At 41.0% G+C, this 18,566-nt stretch overlaps 1 protein-coding gene across 1 annotated transcript in view; it reads left to right on the plus strand.

Moving 5' to 3' along the window:
• lama5 (laminin, alpha 5) overlaps positions 1 to 18,566 on the plus strand; it is a gene marked incomplete at both ends in the record, with an annotated part of 88,490 nt that overhangs the window by 68,047 nt on the left and 1,877 nt on the right. Inside the window, 37 exons of the mRNA XM_079169842.1 lie at positions 331 to 438; positions 643 to 726; positions 1,085 to 1,315; positions 1,641 to 1,754; positions 1,852 to 1,982; positions 2,071 to 2,151; positions 2,854 to 3,068; positions 3,385 to 3,485; positions 3,756 to 3,939; positions 4,386 to 4,526; positions 4,707 to 4,858; positions 4,991 to 5,101; positions 5,721 to 5,832; positions 6,681 to 6,854; positions 7,945 to 8,141; positions 8,276 to 8,392; positions 8,777 to 8,931; positions 9,063 to 9,192; positions 9,325 to 9,427; positions 9,566 to 9,679; positions 10,356 to 10,538; positions 10,642 to 10,784; positions 10,881 to 11,060; positions 11,515 to 11,654; positions 12,515 to 12,674; positions 13,187 to 13,320; positions 13,510 to 13,675; positions 14,268 to 14,402; positions 14,615 to 14,766; positions 15,360 to 15,492; positions 15,637 to 15,780; positions 15,965 to 16,095; positions 16,264 to 16,431; positions 17,250 to 17,376; positions 17,495 to 17,649; positions 17,959 to 18,151; positions 18,322 to 18,459. Coding sequence (XP_079025968.1) covers positions 331 to 438; positions 643 to 726; positions 1,085 to 1,315; positions 1,641 to 1,754; positions 1,852 to 1,982; positions 2,071 to 2,151; positions 2,854 to 3,068; positions 3,385 to 3,485; positions 3,756 to 3,939; positions 4,386 to 4,526; positions 4,707 to 4,858; positions 4,991 to 5,101; positions 5,721 to 5,832; positions 6,681 to 6,854; positions 7,945 to 8,141; positions 8,276 to 8,392; positions 8,777 to 8,931; positions 9,063 to 9,192; positions 9,325 to 9,427; positions 9,566 to 9,679; positions 10,356 to 10,538; positions 10,642 to 10,784; positions 10,881 to 11,060; positions 11,515 to 11,654; positions 12,515 to 12,674; positions 13,187 to 13,320; positions 13,510 to 13,675; positions 14,268 to 14,402; positions 14,615 to 14,766; positions 15,360 to 15,492; positions 15,637 to 15,780; positions 15,965 to 16,095; positions 16,264 to 16,431; positions 17,250 to 17,376; positions 17,495 to 17,649; positions 17,959 to 18,151; positions 18,322 to 18,459 — 5,337 coding nt within the window. The remainder of the gene's footprint in view (positions 1 to 330; positions 439 to 642; positions 727 to 1,084; positions 1,316 to 1,640; positions 1,755 to 1,851; positions 1,983 to 2,070; positions 2,152 to 2,853; positions 3,069 to 3,384; positions 3,486 to 3,755; positions 3,940 to 4,385; positions 4,527 to 4,706; positions 4,859 to 4,990; positions 5,102 to 5,720; positions 5,833 to 6,680; positions 6,855 to 7,944; positions 8,142 to 8,275; positions 8,393 to 8,776; positions 8,932 to 9,062; positions 9,193 to 9,324; positions 9,428 to 9,565; positions 9,680 to 10,355; positions 10,539 to 10,641; positions 10,785 to 10,880; positions 11,061 to 11,514; positions 11,655 to 12,514; positions 12,675 to 13,186; positions 13,321 to 13,509; positions 13,676 to 14,267; positions 14,403 to 14,614; positions 14,767 to 15,359; positions 15,493 to 15,636; positions 15,781 to 15,964; positions 16,096 to 16,263; positions 16,432 to 17,249; positions 17,377 to 17,494; positions 17,650 to 17,958; positions 18,152 to 18,321; positions 18,460 to 18,566) is intronic.

Raw genomic sequence — 18,566 nt, forward strand, 5'->3', positions numbered from 1 at the left:
GGATTCTACCAGCATCAGTCTGTGGGGCTGATGGTTTGATTTAAACCCCAAACTGAGTCCTGTTGCGCAACATGAACCAGCTTCAAATGTCAGCTTTGACAAAGCCAGCATGGTCGCCTTGGAAATAGAGGCCCTGGATCTTGTTTCCGTTTCACTGTACAGTCTGAATGTAATCTATTGTTGTATGGATTAAGATGCAGTCGGTCTGCTTTTCCTGTCTTTATTTCAATCTTTGCTTCCTGCCTCACGACTGTCCATTTCCATCAGTTTGTTTGTTCTTGATCTTAATATCTCGTGAAACTACCATCTACTGGTTCTCCGTTTCCCCAGGTCTCGTCCTATGGAGGTTATCTGAGGTATCGTCTCCACACTCAGACCATGAGAGGCGACGTGTTGTCTCTGCCTGCAGAAGCCTCCAGGCCTGACATCATTCTCAAGGTACAAAACACACAAATATCACCGAGGTTCACATATCAGAAACGTGACACACAAACGCATATACAAACATGCATGTACACACAAAGAGAGAATTGTTTTTTTTAACAAATGCTTTTAGCTCCCAAAAGCCTGCCTAATAGAAAACAGAACATTCTGTTAAACTACTGCACACACCCTTTTCACATCATTTCTCTCCTCCTGCAGGGTAACCAGATGACCCTGGTGTTCATGGAGAGAGAGTACTCCTCACCTGAAGAGCCTCACCTGGGAATCGTTCACATGGTCGAGGTAATGTCACTTCTACACGCAGTCGTGGGTCATTTAAAGCTTCGTAAGCCGGGAGATTTATGTGAGAAGCTGTATTTAACGACACGTGTAGGCCGGCAGCTACATGTCTGTACGGGATTCATTCGTTTAATTATATTGTAGGATTAATCCAAGCACTGTTAAATTTGAGAAATGAAGAGTTTACTGATCTTGCTAAAATTGTTGAAATAATAATAGATGATGTTAAGTAACCACTGAATATTTAGTGTGCTTGTTTGCTTATTAGTTTGTTTAAATTTCTTCATCATGGGATAAAGAAAAGTCTAAATTCCAAACCTGACCTCACCTTTGTTGGTCTCCCTCCTCCCTCTCCTCACAGGGAAGTTTCCGTCACGCTCAGACCGGTAACTCTGTGTCTCGGGAGGAGCTGATGATGGTTCTGGTCGGTCTGGAGTCTCTGCAGATCCGAGCGCTACACTCCCAGTCTGCCCACTCGGTGTCGCTACGCGGCGCCGTGCTGGAGGCCGCCGAGAGCCTGCCCGCCGGGCGCCACGCTAACAATGTTGAGATCTGCATGTGTCCTGCCAATTACCTGGGAGACTCTTGTCAGGTGAGGAACCAAGACCGTGTTCCCCAAAAGCATTTGAAGACTAAGATGACCCCCCCATCCCTTTATTTTCAATAAAACTAAAAGTGGAATATTCTACAATTTATGCATTATAGTTCAAAGTATGGTCTGCAGTTATGTGTAAATGTCATAGCATGTCGCATCTTCGCATTCATTACAATGTATCTCCTGCTATTTCTCAGTAGTCTATGAAAGATCTTCACATAGTGAAGAAGGCAATCGACAGATCATTCACCAATCAGTAATCATTCATGAAAATGACCGTCTCAGCTGTTACATACTGTACATGTTCCTCTCTTCTCTCTAGAAATGTGCTCCGGGTTTCTACAGAGACACTATTGGCCTGTTTCTGGGGAAATGTGTTCCCTGTAACTGTAACGGTCACTCTGACCGGTGTCTGGACGGATCTGGAATCTGTTTGGTGAGGATTTTTAATGATGAATCAGTTGACACAGCAACTGCATTGCTCATAGGTAAGTCCTCTATCTTTCTCATTCTTTTTTCTCTCTGTCCATCAGAGCTGCCAGCACAACACAGCCGGGGATCACTGTGACATCTGCCAGGGTGGTTTTCTCGGCAACAACAGTCTTGACGGACAGGCGGTGTCATGCTCCAGTTGTCCCTGCCCACTAAGGGTCTCATCCAACAAGTGAGAACATTTCACCGTCTTTTTTTAAATTGTTATTTTCCCATTTAATCTTATATTATAATCACTCCTTTTTTTCCTCTCTGTGTAGCTTTGCAGAAGGTTGCGTGCAGAAAACAGACAAGATGCAGTGTTTGTGTATGCCGGGTTACGCTGGACCGCACTGTGAAAGGTAAACATCCTCCTCAACGTAGTGCGAGCCGGTCGCTCCAAACATCACGTGTGGATGTGCGAATGAATTGTGCTAAAGGGAGCTACAGTGTGTGGACCTTCTTATTTATACTTTCATTGCTGTGTTCTGCTGGTCCAGCACCCGCCTGAAACGGATTTGGATATGCGCGTATGCGCGACTACTTTACATAGTAAAAAAAAAACTGACAAAGTTTAATACGTTTTGTTTATTTTTAAGTCATGACAGTACGTTCTCATCTGTCAGGTTTATCACCTAGTTTCCCCCCGTGGATCAATAATGTTTGATCTTATTTGTTATCTAAGGTAGTATTATCATTTACTCATTTTATTCTAATATATGTATGTATATTGACAGTTAAATATGATGTAAACCACAACAAAGCAGGAAATTGTCATGTTTGAGAGGCCGAAAAGGACATTTTCTCAAAAAATCGATTTATCAAAATAGTTGCCGATTAACTTTCTGTCAACTGACTAATCGATAAGTTGACTAATTGATTCTTAATTGAAAACTCGTGATAACATTTATCCTTTTGTTTCATTATGTCACTAAATCTTCAACTAAAGATTTTAACCTGACTAATTATATATTTCCTAAGTTCACATCGACATACCTTGAGCAAAGTCAAATAAAACCTATTGTTGGATACGTGTGTCGTTAAAAATGGGTCTCTTAACACAGGTGCGCCCCCGGCTACTACGGCAACCCCATGGTGCTGGGCAGCAGGTGCCAGCTGTGCCATTGCCACGGCAATACGGACCCCAACATGCTGTTCACCGACTGTCACCCGCTGACGGGCGAGTGTCTCAGCTGCATGCACAACACGGCCGGGCCTCACTGTGACATCTGCGCCCCTGGTTACTTCGGAGACGGCGTCACTGCCAAAAACTGCACCAGTGAGTTCAGCTTCGACATGCATGCTATTTTCCTTTTTTCCACTAGAGGCGTTGCTGCTGGATTATGGAGCTTTGCAGTGTTTGAGGCAATGCATCAAAGTCAATGTTGGTGCTAGTCATGGACATATCATGACGAGGGTTAAGTGAAGGTGGATTAAGAACAGTGATGAAATCAGAAGTTAGGACACTTATTAATACGAGGCAAAGAAGTGTCCTCATGTCTGATCCATACTCGCTCTGTTGACTCCTAAAAATGTGTATTAGTTGATTAAACAGTGTGATGGATTTAGTTGTTCAAACTTTTTTCTTATCGCAGAATGTAACTGCTCTCCATGTGGCACCGAGTCATGTGACCCTCAAACTGGACAGTGTCGCTGTAAAGCTGGAGTCACCGGACCGCACTGTGACCGCTGTGAGGTAAGTGCTGCACTTGTTTTTCTTTTCTAAATTTGACAGTGTTTATATGTGGATTGTGGATCTGAAATATTATTTGAAACCATTCATTTACAGGTTGCATAAAAAACACAATTGGAAGCTTCTAAACAGAAGTCTGATGATCACATTTTGCAATATTGCATCTAATATCTCAATGATAAATCTTTCTGTTTTGAAAGAGATGTAGATGTGATGGGGAGTAACGTTACAACTTCACCTCACGACTCTGCCTCAATCTGTTTTTCCTCTCAGGATGGCTCGTTTGGCTTTGAATCGTGCTCCGGCTGCCGTCAGTGTGACTGCGACGCCTCTGCAGCTCTCATAAAGCCGTGTGACTCTCAGAACGGTCAGTGCGCCTGTCAGCCCGGAGTCAACGGGCCGAACTGCAGACAGTGCGCTCCTGGATACTGGGACTACGGACCCAACGGATGCCAGAGTGAGTGCATGCATGACACACTATACAGCATACTATACTTTTGTCGCTGTCAGAATAATCTATTTTAATATGTATCCTCAGGTTATACTGATCTTTTTTTATCTTGTTTTTTTATTTAATTCATGTGATCTTTTCATTTATTAAACACTTAGTATTCTGTTTTTGTCCCAATAATCAGACCACAATTTTTGTACAGCATCTTTGCGGCCTAAACAAGAGCCCTCATGATCCTCATTCCACCTTCAGCTAGTACAGTAGTTCAATTTATATTCAAATACAGGCCATGGGCTGCAGCTGGAATAAGGGCAGTGTGCACACTAACAGCTTAGCAGAAAGGACTTTGAAAACGGTATTAGAGCTGTAAAAATTGCCGTAGAATTAAAAAATCTGTGGCATTATCAGTATTAGTATTAGTAGCTCTCATATTAATACCTCCCTCTCTCCAGAGTGCAGCTGTAGAGGAGGACGCTGTGACCCTCGTACAGGAGAGTGCCGCTGTCCTGACGGGATGACAGGAAAGCAGTGCGACACCTGCAAGGCAAAATACAGTGTACCTATAGAGCACCATGATGGCATGCACTGTGACCGTAAGTAAAATACACACCCGCACTTATATGGTTACAGCAATTGATACATTTTTGTGTTGAATTTATATACGTGATGAAAAAATACCAGAGAACAGAAGAAAAAAAATCTTGGAAAGTGTTATTATAACCCTTGAGTGAAATTAAGTGTGTGTGTGTGTGTGTTTGTGTTTCCCCTTGCAGCGTGTGACAGCTGTGTCACTGTCTTGTTGGAGGATCTTGACAAAATGAACGTCAACTTCCGCTCAGCAGCCGGTCAGCTGAGCAGCCTCAATGCCAGCTCCATGGCCTGGGCTCAGCTGCACAATCTCAACAAGTCTGTGGAGGACATCGCTGTGAGTGTGCACACGAGCAAACGCACACACACACACACACACAAACACGTGATGTTGTTCAATCGATAGGCTGTAAGACTGCTGCACCGGTGGTGTCATATTGCATATAAACACATTTTCCCATGATTCTAGAGTGCCATAGAGAACTACAACAGTACGCTGGATGACAGCAGGAGTCGGGCCGACATGCTGGATGCTGAGATCATAAATATCAATGATGACATTGATGAACTGCAGGGCAAGGTGTGGTCACTTGTCACACACACACACACACATACTGACTTGAGCAATCTGAATTCTCCAAATCTTTATTCAAACAAGCTTATATTTCACTAAATGAGCCTGTTCCTCTTTCTATGTTCATGTCAAACAACACAGGAACACTGTGCCTTGCTCAGGAGCAAGTTCAGTTATCGTTGGAGCTTCTAAAATACAACACAATACAATGTTTTTACTGTGTTTTGAATATTACTGTAAATATTGTGATATAGTGATAGTTAGATAATGTTTTGATGATTATTGGGATATTTTTTTTCTCCACACCGCTCACCACTACTTTCTAATTACATAAAAATGTTAAAGCCCTGGCAGGAAGTTAAAATAAAACAACTTTAAATACATTTAGCATAAAACTTTATTTTGAGTTCAGTAATTACATTTATTATTATATCTGTAAAGAAACTTAAATTATTTTATTTTTGTACTCTTCCTGTAGTTTATTGACCTAAATGTTAAAGAGCAACAATGTTGTTTTCTTTGGTTTAAAAATAACAGTTTCAAGTCTTCACAAATATAATACATGTATTAATTTTGTTTGCTTTTATGTAGAACTGAGAGTGTTATGTTGTGCTGGTGTTTTCAGTCGACGGTGATGACCGACAGGGTTGGTGACCTGCGGGACAGTACCAATAACACACACCAGAGGGCAGAAGACCTGCTGTCCTTCATCAACAACATCACCATGGATTTAAGTGGTATGACAGGGGACAATGAGTCCATCAAAACCTATTTTTGCAACATGATACAAGCTGTTTATTTCAGTCAATCACTGCTTCAGTTGCTGCACGAGAGGCTGGGGCAGGGACCCAGAGTATGGAAGCCCATTTCTGACAATGTGGTCTAAAAAAAGACCCTGAAAGTCATTCTAATGAGAAACTATCTGGAAGTATTCACATACTATCTCAAGTCAATATTATAAGAAAGTTTCTCATTATTTTGAGATACTATGTCAATATTTCAAGATACTAAGTCATTATTTTAAGAAACTAACTCATTATTGCGAGATAGGTTTCTCAATATTTCGTGGTACTAAGTCATTATTTTGCAAAAGTAAATCATTATTTTGAGATACTAAGCCGTTAAAATGACTTAGTATCTCAAAATATCAAAGCTAAGTTTTCATCATATTTCCTGCTGAAATGGGCTTCCATATTGAGTGATCTTTCCCCATATATGTAGACATTTCAAAAGAATATTTTGGTGTGTAACTATGTGGTAAAATCATACTCGCAATACAAAAACAAACATTTAAAGGTTTAAGTTAGTTTTGTCTCTAGTAAAAATTGCACAAACACAAAGAAGCTTGCAAAAATCTGAAAGTGAATTTAGTAGCTGGTGGAGAAAACCTTTGGTTGTCATCTTTCATCAAAGAAAATAAAGTTTGAGATTCTGTCAAAGTTCTTGAACAAAATGACTAACATTTTGAAGGACGGTGTCATTCAGAGTCGGGTCATCTCATCCTTTTTATAACGTCCATCTATTGAAAAGAGGACTGCTATACAGACCATTTGATTGATTGATGTTTTTCTGGTGCTTTCCATAGACATCATGATGATGGCGAACCGGACCTGGCTGAATGACACCGAGGCCGAGCAGGACATTGGGGAGAGGGAGAAGAAGATGAGGGAGGTGCAGGCCATGCTGAGGGAGATGAAGTACAGGAGTTGTGTGGGACAGAAGAAACTGGCTGACAAAGAGAAGACGGAGGCGCAGAAATGTACGTTTTTTTCACAAACACATATATTTCTCTTAAACACTTTCCAGTTTTATAAATGGTACTTCATAGAAGATATATAAAATATTGCTTTGAAACAAGAGATAGTTCTAAAGTTTTTGTTCGGCTGAAACACTACAGCCTACATTTTCAATGGCAAAAAGAAGTTGGTCTGTCCTTTTTAAATAAGTTAGGAATACAAGATGAAGAATATGTTCACACAGAATGACTACTTTACTGGTAACTGCACATTTAATAGTATTTTTCACCAGTTTGTTTACTATAAATACGTGGTATTGCACATTCAAGTCATATTACACTATACATATTACAAGGAGCTGCTGGTTGGACTACGGAAGCCCTGACAGGCAAATCAGAAAAGAAAGTTCTGGTGATCAGTTTTCAGTCTGATCTAAATATTTTTCTCTCCTGTGCTTGACTGAACAGGTGAGAAAAGGTTTTGCCGTGAAAATCTTTCTAAGTGCCTATTTTATTTTATTTTGTTAAAATAGATTGTTTTCATGTGTGAAACAGGTGTAAAAAGAATAGAATATGTATTGCTCATATTTGATCATTTCTTCACATGTCCATAATTAATACTTGCATGGTCAGGTCTAGAATGGTTAGCTATAAGTATAATAGCTATAGTTTCATTTGCTTTGACTCCCACTATTTTTGATTGTTAGTCTTGATATGAATGTGGACATATGTATTACATATTTGGCCTGCCAGACCACTTTCAATGAGTTGAGTAACTATTATTCATTTTAAAGTTTCAATTGTCGTGCATGTATCGTGATTATTTTTATGACAGGGTCTTCTTTTTGAGAATGACAATGGTCAAAAAGATATGTCTAATCTATCAATACAGATATTACACATTCATACCATCATTCTGTGGATTTGTTTCTTGGTGCGAGCTAATAGGATAGAAAGTTGGTGCTTAAAGGTTTCTAATGCAGACCTAAAGTAATCTAATGGAAAATGAATCAAATTCAACTTTTCCACAGTTTTAGACCCCAAAACAACAACAAAAAATAATAATTGTAGACTCGATCAGTTCTTTAAACTCGTTCTCTGTGTCCTCTGCTAGTGTTGGACCGTGTTAACAAGGAGTTGGCAGGTCGTCAGGGAGAAAACGGCGACTTGGCCACTGCTATCAGAGACCGCCTGGTACGCTTCCACTCTGAAATGATGGATCTTCGAGACGCCCTGAACGAAGCGGTGAACAACACTGCCAGAGCCGCAGAGATCAACAACGTCAACGAGAAAACTCTGGAGGACAACCAGGTGAGCTGGGAAATCAACAACACCGGTACAGTGAGGACAATGATGAAAAGTGATATTGACCCCGTCTCTCTCTCTCTCTCTCTCTCTCTCTCTCTCTCTCTCTCTCTCTCTCTCTCTCTCTCTCACGCGCGCAGAGGAGGATAGAAGACCTGCTGTCGAAGCAGAAGGAGGTGAACGACCAGTTGTCCATGGCTGAAGATGATGTAGCGCAGGTCAACGATGTGTTGTCCATGCTGCACGACTCCAAAGAGGTAAAATATGAAACATAAAATTCTGCCAACATCTCTAGACCCTACCTGCACCACACCTGGTGTTCAAACTCTGATCATAGAAATATGCTGAGTAGCTTTACAACTGCCTTTTGGAGAGACAAAGGAAACTCAAGCTTAGTTTGCATTTCAGTTCAGATTTTTGCAGTTTCAGTTCTGCTCTATGGGGTTTATGGATAGGTAATATTTTTTAAGGTTAGTACAAGAAAAGGTTTTGGATATGCTTCGTTCATTGTGAAAGAAAAAGCATCATTATCGTGGGCCTCAGTGTTTCATCGGTACGTTATGAATAAAAGAGTTCTGCTGGTTTTTTTTGCAGATGTTGTATGGTATGCATCGCTTTAACACTTCAAACGTCTTTCTCAGGAATATGAGCACTTGGCGGCCCAGCTGGATGGCGCCAGGACACCATTGGCAAAGAAAGTGCAGAACTTAGCTTTGGCCGACTCCAAAATTCCTCTAGTGGAGGAAGCAGAGAAACATGCTGAGCTGCTGAACACTTTAGCCATGAACCTGTCCAGGTAAGAGAGTAGTTAGCTGCGTAGCTACATCCGTATATATTAAGATTGTTAAACAAGCCTCGCTGTTCACTGTATTGACACAACTCACCAGGTTTAAGATGGAAGATGTTAATAATCTTGTTTGTCTGCAGTGTGGTAGCAGAAACCAAGAAGGAGGGAGTTGTGGATGTAACACAATCCTACAACAAGATCATCAACAGTATCAAAGAGGCAGAGGAGGCAGCCAAGATGGCCGCCAAGGCTGCTAACGACACAATGGAGGTACAAGACACACACATTTATTCTTCCACCCGTATTGAAGATGTACGTGCACAAATTGAAACTACGAAAACAACTTGCTTCAAATTATGAATCTGTTCGTGTCTGGTTTGTAATGTCGATGTGTCTGTTTAGAACATAAAGAACCAGGACCTCAGTCAGATCGCTGATTCTCTGAGGAACCACAGTGTGGAGCTGAAGGACGAAGTCGAGAAGCTAAATGATGAACTCAACAACGGTAAACGCACATCTTTCACACCAGCATATTCATTTAAGAGATTCATCATGAGGGATGTCATGAAATCAAGTAGAAGTAGAGTCTTCTAGACTACGCTTGGAATGTTTCAGTCGTTGAAGTTTTGTTTTTCTTTCACAGACCTGAAGCCGCAGCTGGAAGACGCTCAGAGGCGACTGGACGATGCCAAAACCAAACAGGTGGATGTGATGAAGGACCTGGCGGCGGTTCAGAACAACCTCAACTTCGCTACAAGTACGCACATTCAACACACATTACATGGCATTTATTTAGCTGGCGCTTTTATCAAAAGTGACTTACAACAAATGCATTCAACCATGTGAAGTGCAAGAATCATGTGAGTACATCGACTTCATCAAATATGTTGATCTACTTGAGCGATGGCTCATGACAGGCCGTGGTAATGAGCTATTGCTTTTATAAAACCGTTATCAAGTATGGCAATGGCATACTTTTGGCCACTTACGGCCATAATCTCTGTCGTGTCGAGACCTGCATCAGGTTATGACATGTGGTGCTGTGACTTCTTTTAGGACATAACACATATAGGAAGTGTCAAGATTACTCTTCCTACTAGAATGCTAGTTCAGTCCTCTGTCCCGGCAGTAAACATGATACATGTACATAGCTCACACCAGTGCATGCATTGTTGAAATTTAAAATCAACTTGTGACGCAAATATATTATAATTATAATATTATATAATATAAATTCAGTGCTCTTTTTTTATTTTTAATTACAAGAAAAGAGCTCCTATCAGGTTCAGAAGTTGTGAATACTGTAATAAATCTACACAACGAAGAATTGAATAATGTCTTTAATCATCCATGCATAGAAAGTGGATTCACCTTATCCATCTCTGTGATTTTTGAACAATACATTTCCCTCCTTCTTTCTGTGCGCTGAACAGATGTGAGTCAAGAGATCATCGAGGCAAAGCAAGCAGCGGATCTGGCGAACACCACGGCCACACAAGTCAACGATGCCTTGCGTCCCATTAAAGAGCAGCTGGACAAATGGCAGCAGACATACGGAGACTCCAACGCCACCAATGATGACATCAACAACGCCCTGATGGAGGCCAACAAGACTGGTAGGATCTTGTTGACGTGTGTGACGTATCGCCAGAGAAGCATCCTTAAAAAAAATGTTTCTATTTCAGTAACTGGTTTCTTTATGCCAATCTCTCTCTAAAGTGCACGCACTGGGTGAGACTATTCCTCTGCTAATGAAGAAGCTGGATAAACTGCAGAATCACTCCGTACAGATGCCAAACATCTCCGAGAACATCAGCCGCATCCGACAGCTTATACAGCAGGCGCGCAACGCTGCCAGCAAGGTACGCACTCACTCAAAACACACACACACACACACACACACTCTGAAGTTGGGTCTGAAAAGCCTGTAATTTCCTCATCCTCTTGCGTCCATCCAGGTGGGCGTGTCGGTGAAGTTTAACGGGTCGTCCGGTGTTCAGGTCCGCACTCCTCGTAACCTGGCCGACATGGCTGCCTACACCTCCCTGAAGTTCTACATCACTCTGCCGGAGGCGACGCGAAACAGGCGGCAGGACGACAGCGACAAACAGTTTGTCTTCTACCTCGGCAACAAGGATGTAAGCAACCCAGAAACACAGAAGCTCATTATGCGTTGTGGAGGTTTTTTTTGTTTGTTATTTTAGATGTAGTTTTTATTGTTGTTTCATTCTTTGTTTTTGTTGGAGATATCAGCCGTAGCAATGTCTGCTTCTGCTCCAGTATGATTTAACTAGATGGTATTCGGCTTATGGTGCTCAAAGTGCCAAAAAAATGCATTTGAAAAACTCAAAAGCAATGTTTCTTCCAGAGCCAGTTGCTTAAGATAATCCACAGACCTTGTTGTAAGCAGTTTCATGTTGGAACTATTATTTCTCTACCAGTATGGCATCTATCAATACGTTCCTAAGTTTATTCTTTGCTTAGTGATTATTGAGAGAGTGTTTCTAGGAGTTGTGGTCCAGTAAGAAGATATCCTTGGCAAGGACAGAATGGGTTTCTTGCAGTTCATTCCTGTCTATTTCATATGTGTAGTCGAGTAAGGAGTACCTGGGCATGGTGTTGGTGGGAAAGAGACTGCGCTGGTACTTCAATGTTGGAGGAGAAACTGCTGAGGTGCTGATGGATGAAGACGTCAAGGCTGACGGAAACTTTAATAGCATAGTGCTGGAGAGGTAAGACACACCATGAAATATGTGCATACATGATGACATGATTGATTTTTACTTGAGAAGATTTTCCCATATTGAGGTGATTTTTTTTTTTTTTTTTATTCCAACTTTGTAAACTATAATCATTGAAAAAATACAAATAAATGTAACATATTGGTGTCTTGTACCTGGATATTGTAAGCAAGTTGCTGTAGAACGGAAAGGGAGAAACAGACAGCAGTACCAGCATAGGAGAAACGTAATGTACTGCTGTGGATGGGGACAACTGCAAAACATATTTCAGCCACCTTAAACAAATCAATATCAGTTTAAGTGTAGGCTATATTTATAATGTTCTCACTGTTTAACCTTGCTGTCAGACAGCCCTTTCCGACAGGCAACTGAAGCCATTAGCTATGCTCAATTCAAAGCCACAAGAATCCATTAACAATAACTGTAATTTCACCTTGCAGAACACAGGAGTTGCTCGTCTACTGCTACCTTGATCGGTTAGTTTGTTTGTGTTATTGTGTGACTTTGGTGAATCCAAACTAACCCTTTAAAACACCAAAGTCACACATTGACACAACAAAGTAACCAGTCGAGACAGGAGTATAGATAACCCCATTTAAAAAAAAACACAACTATCCCTTTAACCTGCTTTTATCACTGTACAGAAAGTTGATATTTCATTTTCAGGAAAGACTGCCATTCAACATTCTAGTGTTAATGTGTTGCTGTTTTATAACAGTTTGAATTATAAAATGTTCTTTTTAAGTGTCCAGAGTTTCTCGAAACGCTGTTTCAGAAAAAAATAAGTTAAAATATTGACTCTTGATATAAAACAAATCAGCTGTCTCTTGTCCTTATCTATTTGAATGCAGGATCCTACAGTACGGTCAAATGTCCATGTCATCAGAAGCCTCTGAGGGGGACCAAAGAGTCACCAAAGCCTACGTGGAGGCTGGAGGAGATCAGGGGCTGCTCAACCTCCTGACCGACGACACTGTCTTCTATGTGGGAGGATATCCAAGTACTTTTAAAGTGAGTAGATGGTGGAAAGCCTTCATATGATAGTGGCTCCACCATTGCATTGCAGTCGTGGCCTATGAGAGCATCCACATTTGTATTACAATGTTATGACAATGCATAGAAATAATGACTGGATGTTTTATCATGTAGTTGCAAAAAATACTGCAACTAAGCTGTTATTCTAAATGTCAATCTTTATTGATAGAGCACTTTCTTGAAAACCCAAGTTAAAAAGTGATTCGCAGAAGATATAAATTGACAAATTATGAAATCATCGGATTTTATGATGAAACGGATAAAACCAATTCCATAAGATAAAGGAAAGAGATATTTAAAAGAGATAAAGAAAGAAAAAAAGACAATTCAAAGAACATAAACTTAAGTCAAATCAGGAAAAGCTCTGTCTTTTATAAAGACATTTGAAAGATGTTATAGATATAGGTTTATGACTCTGCTTTAGATTTGAATTATATGTATTAGTATATACTAGTTATTTTATCTTTATTCTCTTTTTGTTTTTTTAGCCCCCCTCCCCGCTCGCTCTGCCTAACTTTAAGGGCTGTATCGAGTTAGATACGCTCAACGAGGAAGTGCTCAGTCTGTATAACTTTGAAAACATCTTCCAACTCAACACCACAGCGGAGAAACCTTATGGCAGGTCAGTGTACAAGTTGTCATTTAATTCATATAATCAAAACCATGGTGGGTAAATAACCTCCAGTATATGTTTATAACACAATATCGTTCATGTTGTCTTTTCTATGTATATTTTCTTTACTTTTAACTAAACTCACTTTCATATTTTCCATTTGTCTACTTCTCTGTGACTCATAATGGATTAAAAAAGGTCCAAGCCGGTGCTGACTCAGGCCTGGGTGAATGACGCGGCGTACTTTGACGGTACCGGCTTTGCTGAGATCACCTTTACTGATGAATCTGCTCGCATGCAGCGCTTTGAACAGGAAGTCAAACTGCTCTCACACAACGGAATACTGCTCCTGCTGCACAAGGAGGTAAAGACGTCACTCATTCATTTATATATTCATTCATTCATTCATTATTCTCTCAAGGAGGGCCAATTAGTTGTTCTGTCTTACTTTCTCTTTCGTAAATGTACTATTGCTCAATAATTAAGCACTTTGTATCTGATTTATCATCATAATAATCATATATATTAATCATAATAATCGGTAGTTAGTATTGATGTTTTTATTGTTTTGCCTTCATTGCCAATGCTTTTTATCAGAGCCTGAATTGGCCGGCTGATATTAATATATCATAGATACAAGAGACGAAATGAATTAAGATTAAATAATTTAAAAAGTGTAAATATCAGTCAATAAGTTAAAATAATATGCAGTCCAGAAATACACATGAGAGATCAAGTTTGTTTTTCTTTGTAGTGTCCTGCTCAGTGCACATCTTGTTCAAATTTAAGGGATCCTAATAAAGATATTTTGGCTGATAGTTATCACATTTTTTGAAACTCTTAGACATCAACATCAGTGAGTATCGGCTTCAAACGTCTAGTCTTGGTCGGGTTCTAATCATTACTATACTGGCTATATGGCTCAATGTTTTCTCCGTGTCTCTCTCCTCCATCAGAGTCAGTTCCTGTGTCTGGCGGTACTTCAGGGCAGACTGAAGGTTTTCTATGACTTCAGTGGTGCTCTGATGGAGCTCGAGCCCAAAGAACCTTCATCTGAATTCCTGATGATCAGTGACGCCGACCCCAAAGCTGTAAGTCTACCATGTCTCTCTGCCTGCCTGTCTTTGTCTTTCCCATGTGTATAACACATTGTTACTATTTTCTAATACTATGTATTACTTGTTAAAAATGGAAGATGTTAATTCACAGCTGGAATAAAAAAAATGGATTTTGTATTCGTTTTCATTTTCAAGTGTTGTAGTAGTCTATGTTGATGTGTGGCGGGTTGTTTTTAATTGTATAGCTGGAGATCATCATCCTGCGTTCAACCTCGAACCGTGTTGTGGTGAGGAACAACCGTGTTGGCCTCTACACACACCAGTTCAATGAGAGCATCCCCCCGTTCAGTGGCAACTACTACCTGGGAGGAGTACCAGAGCACATGATGCCTGGGAAGTGAGTAGTACACACACATTATTAATGGATGGATTGCCATGGATTTTGTTGCAGATATTCATATCCCCTACAGGATGAATTTGAATAACTTTGACGACCCTTTAGGTTTCCCTCGAGTGCAATCATGAGTTCAAAATGTCTACTTATGAGCAAATACCTGCAAAACTAATGGCTTTTCCAACAGCCTCAGCTGTACTTTTTGTTTTCATGCCAATTAATAAATGGATGCAATTTGACAGCCACACCTTGTTTTTACCTGCTCTTAAGTCATAAACACAGGAGAGAAAACTATTTTTTTTTTTTCAGTTTGTTAATTGTTTTATAAAAAAAGCCCCTTGAGGCAAATTTGTAATTTCTTATAGTGGGCTTAATGAACAAAATTGGCTTGCCTTGACTTACATTCATCGCTCCCTGTCTGCTATATTATGGAGGTTCACTATAATGTTAGCTGTAACAATTATACAAGCCCATAATAGGTCCACGGTGTAACTTTTTCAGCTTGTTGAGAAATGCTTCTGCCCCCAAATTGCCTAAAAATACAGCTTTACTTTAGTTTGTTAAAGAACTCTGCCTCCGTCTCTGTCTCTTTTCAGGTTGAAGACTCTGTTTCCAAATCAGGGCTCTGTGAAGGGCTGTTTCAGGAACGTGAAGGCCCAGAACTCTCACATTGACTTGAAGAGGATGAAGAGCTCCGGACTCAGTTTCGGCTGCGACGGTGACCTGCTGGTAAGAAAATGCTGCCCACCATTCAGCTTGTATACAGAGGAGTACATTTAGTGGCATTAAATTGTATATTTAGAACTGATACAGCATGTCTTGACCTGCTGCGTGTGTGTGTGTGTGTGTGTGTGTGTGTGTGTGTTCATGTAGGTGGCTCGGGAGGCTCATTTCTCCAGTCAGAGCTACCTGCGCTTGGCTCTGACCAACATTCCCACCCTCAGAAATAACTTCTACTCCAGCTTCGGCTTCAGGACTGAGCAGAAGGAGGGACTCATGTTCTACCACCATGATCAGGTCTGACGAGTAACCCACCTCCTCCTGTTTCCTCTGTCTTTATTTGCAGCTATCTTAAATCAGTCAATACGTTTTAAAAGTATCGTCCATGACGTTTGTCTTTCTCCTACATTGGTCTCTTGGACTTCTAAGTGTCATCTTCTTACATGTTGTGTTCTGACCTGTGGCTGTTGTGTGTGTCAAGGACGGAGTGTGTCAGGTGTTTTTGAATGAGGGCCATGTTGTAGTGAGAGCTGGCAACAGTGAGATTAAGACGCAGAAGACGTACAACGATGACAACAGCCACTACATTGCAATCTACAACAACATCAATGGGTAGGCTGGCTGTGTAATCCTGTAAAAGTCCACATAAAGCTCTCAGTTGTCTTATTGTTCCAAATGTCAACATGAAGCCATCAAACTTTAGTACAAATTTAGTTGTAAAAAAAGAAAGCATGCATTGTTGACACTGTGTTGAGTGTCTGATTGCTCACCCTGCTCCAGGATGCGTCTGTACATGGATGACGTGCTGGAGAAAGCAAATGAGGGCATCCGTCTGAACAGCAGAGGACGTAGTGCGACGACCACAGAGGGAAGCACCTTCCTGGGAGGAATGCCCGACCAAAGCCTCACCAGTCTCATCGGATGTATCAGCAATGTTTTCATCAAGAGGTGAGAAGTAATGGAAGGATTAGCAACACAGCTCAGTCAAAAACTTTGATATCATGTCATCAAACAAGGTGAAATCATCTTTTTAATGTCAGCGTTATTATCTGCAAACTATTGATAGAAAATCTCCATATTCAGAGTATATTCATGTTTTCAGGGCACAATGGTTGTTTTTTTCCTGAAAAACAATGTATAGACTGATACAAAAGTAATCCCTCTCAATCATCAGTTATGACCCACTAGAAGTGTGTGGCAGTGTCCATATCTGTGCTTGTATTTTCTTAATTTGCTGTGTTCTGTACGTTTCTGGCCGTCAACCTCTAAAAACACGTAGCGACCAGGTGCCAGATGATAAGCACATATCCAAGAGGACGTTTCGAAAAATGGCGGACAAAGTGCCAAAGAAAAATAAATCAATAAATAAAGCACGGCGGAGTCAAATCTGGGGTTGGCTGAGCACCGTAACCCTCGTTGAGCCGGGGACATAGAGCCAACTTTAAATGTTAAAACCACTCGGGTTTTGTTGGAAATCTGCCAACTACAAGGGCCAGAGGAAGGATTCCTGTTTTAACAACCTTTGACTCCTTGATAAGTCTGCTGTAACATGTGATTCAGTTCCAGAATTGTACTTGATTTGAATATATGTTTGTAATTTTAGTTTAACAAGATATCTTTTAACCACTTTTATTCTATCTAGCAAGTAGCTTTCCTTTAATTCTAACTGCTAACATGTTGTCTGTGTCCTACATGATAAATGATCACTATACATACGTATGTTGTAATTCAGCTTTGTCTATAATATGTGTGTCTCTTGTCTGCAGTGAAAAGAGTTCTCAGATGGTGTTGAACCTGCTGAAAGTGAAAGAAAACGTCAACGTTCCTCTTAGCTGTCCTGCTGCCAAAAAACCTCAGCAGATAGTCGCTGCCCAGCCCAAACACAAACCCAAGGTACACACACACACGCAAAACAGACAATTCTGCTTTTCTCGCAAATAAAATCAGACACTAACTGAACCTCTCTGCCCAGTAATAAACACAAAATAAATGTAAACTCTCTCTCCTACAGGGAAAGCACAAGAAGCCATCCGGGTCTCGCAGCCGTAACACCAGGGAGTCCTGTCAAGGGGAGCTGTCAGACCAGGAGGCCGGAGCGACGCACTTCAGCGGCTCCACACACAGCTACCAGAGATACGACTCTCTGCTCAGCTCACCCAGCTCAATGTGAGTGTGAACACACTGTAGATTAAGTTTCCACCCTGTTGGGAAAACTCATCCCTTGGGACAACAAAACACGAGACAAAGTTAGTGACTAGCTGGTGAATAAAGTGGAACATTTAGCAGATAAGGAACCACATATTTCTCTCTGAATATCGTGGAGCCCAAACCAGAGCTAAAAGGAGTAATTATTGGACGTGCATTCATCAAGTAAATACAAGACTGTTTGCTGACATGCAAGTAACAACACTTACAACAATGTTTATAATACAAGTTAATATGTAATCATGTCTCTCTCTCTCTCTGTCTCTGCAGGCCTCACATCTCCATGGCGGTGAGGATCAACTCCTCTGATGGCCTGGTGCTGTACGCAGCTGGCGGGCAGCGTGGCGCAGCCGTGATGTCACTCAGCGTGTCAGACGGCCACCTGTTGCTTTTGTTGGACGGAGGAAAGAGGAAGGTCAGCCTGCGAAGCCGCAAGAAGTACAACGACAACCAATGGCACACGGTGAGGTTACAAGCAGGGTGACAGATTCACTCAAATTCACTTCCTGGGTAGAACCAATTTGACAAGTTTTCATCTCATAATTTAAGTCTGTCAGGTTTGCATCATATCACCCAGACAGCCTGTGTCTGATTCACCTGATTATCTCACCTGCTCTGTCTTTGTCACCTCAGGTGTTTATAAAGCGTGAAGGAGAGAAGATCGGCCTAATAGTGGACGGTATCAGCGCTCAGTCTAAGAGAATGCCTGGAGGAGACAGGACTCGTCTCGCTGGGCCTTTATATATTGGAGGAGTCCCGCCCTCACTGATGGTAAAACATCCAGACTACAAATGACACACACAAGAGTCAGCTACATGGCTGGATGTGATTTATCAGTACCAGAGATCAATAATAGGCTTTTTTTTTAAGTGGGGTTG

The sequence above is a fragment of the Pholis gunnellus genome (genome assembly GCF_910591455.1).
Source record: "Pholis gunnellus genome assembly, chromosome: 2".
Taxonomy (NCBI): Eukaryota; Metazoa; Chordata; class Actinopteri; order Perciformes; family Pholidae; genus Pholis; species Pholis gunnellus.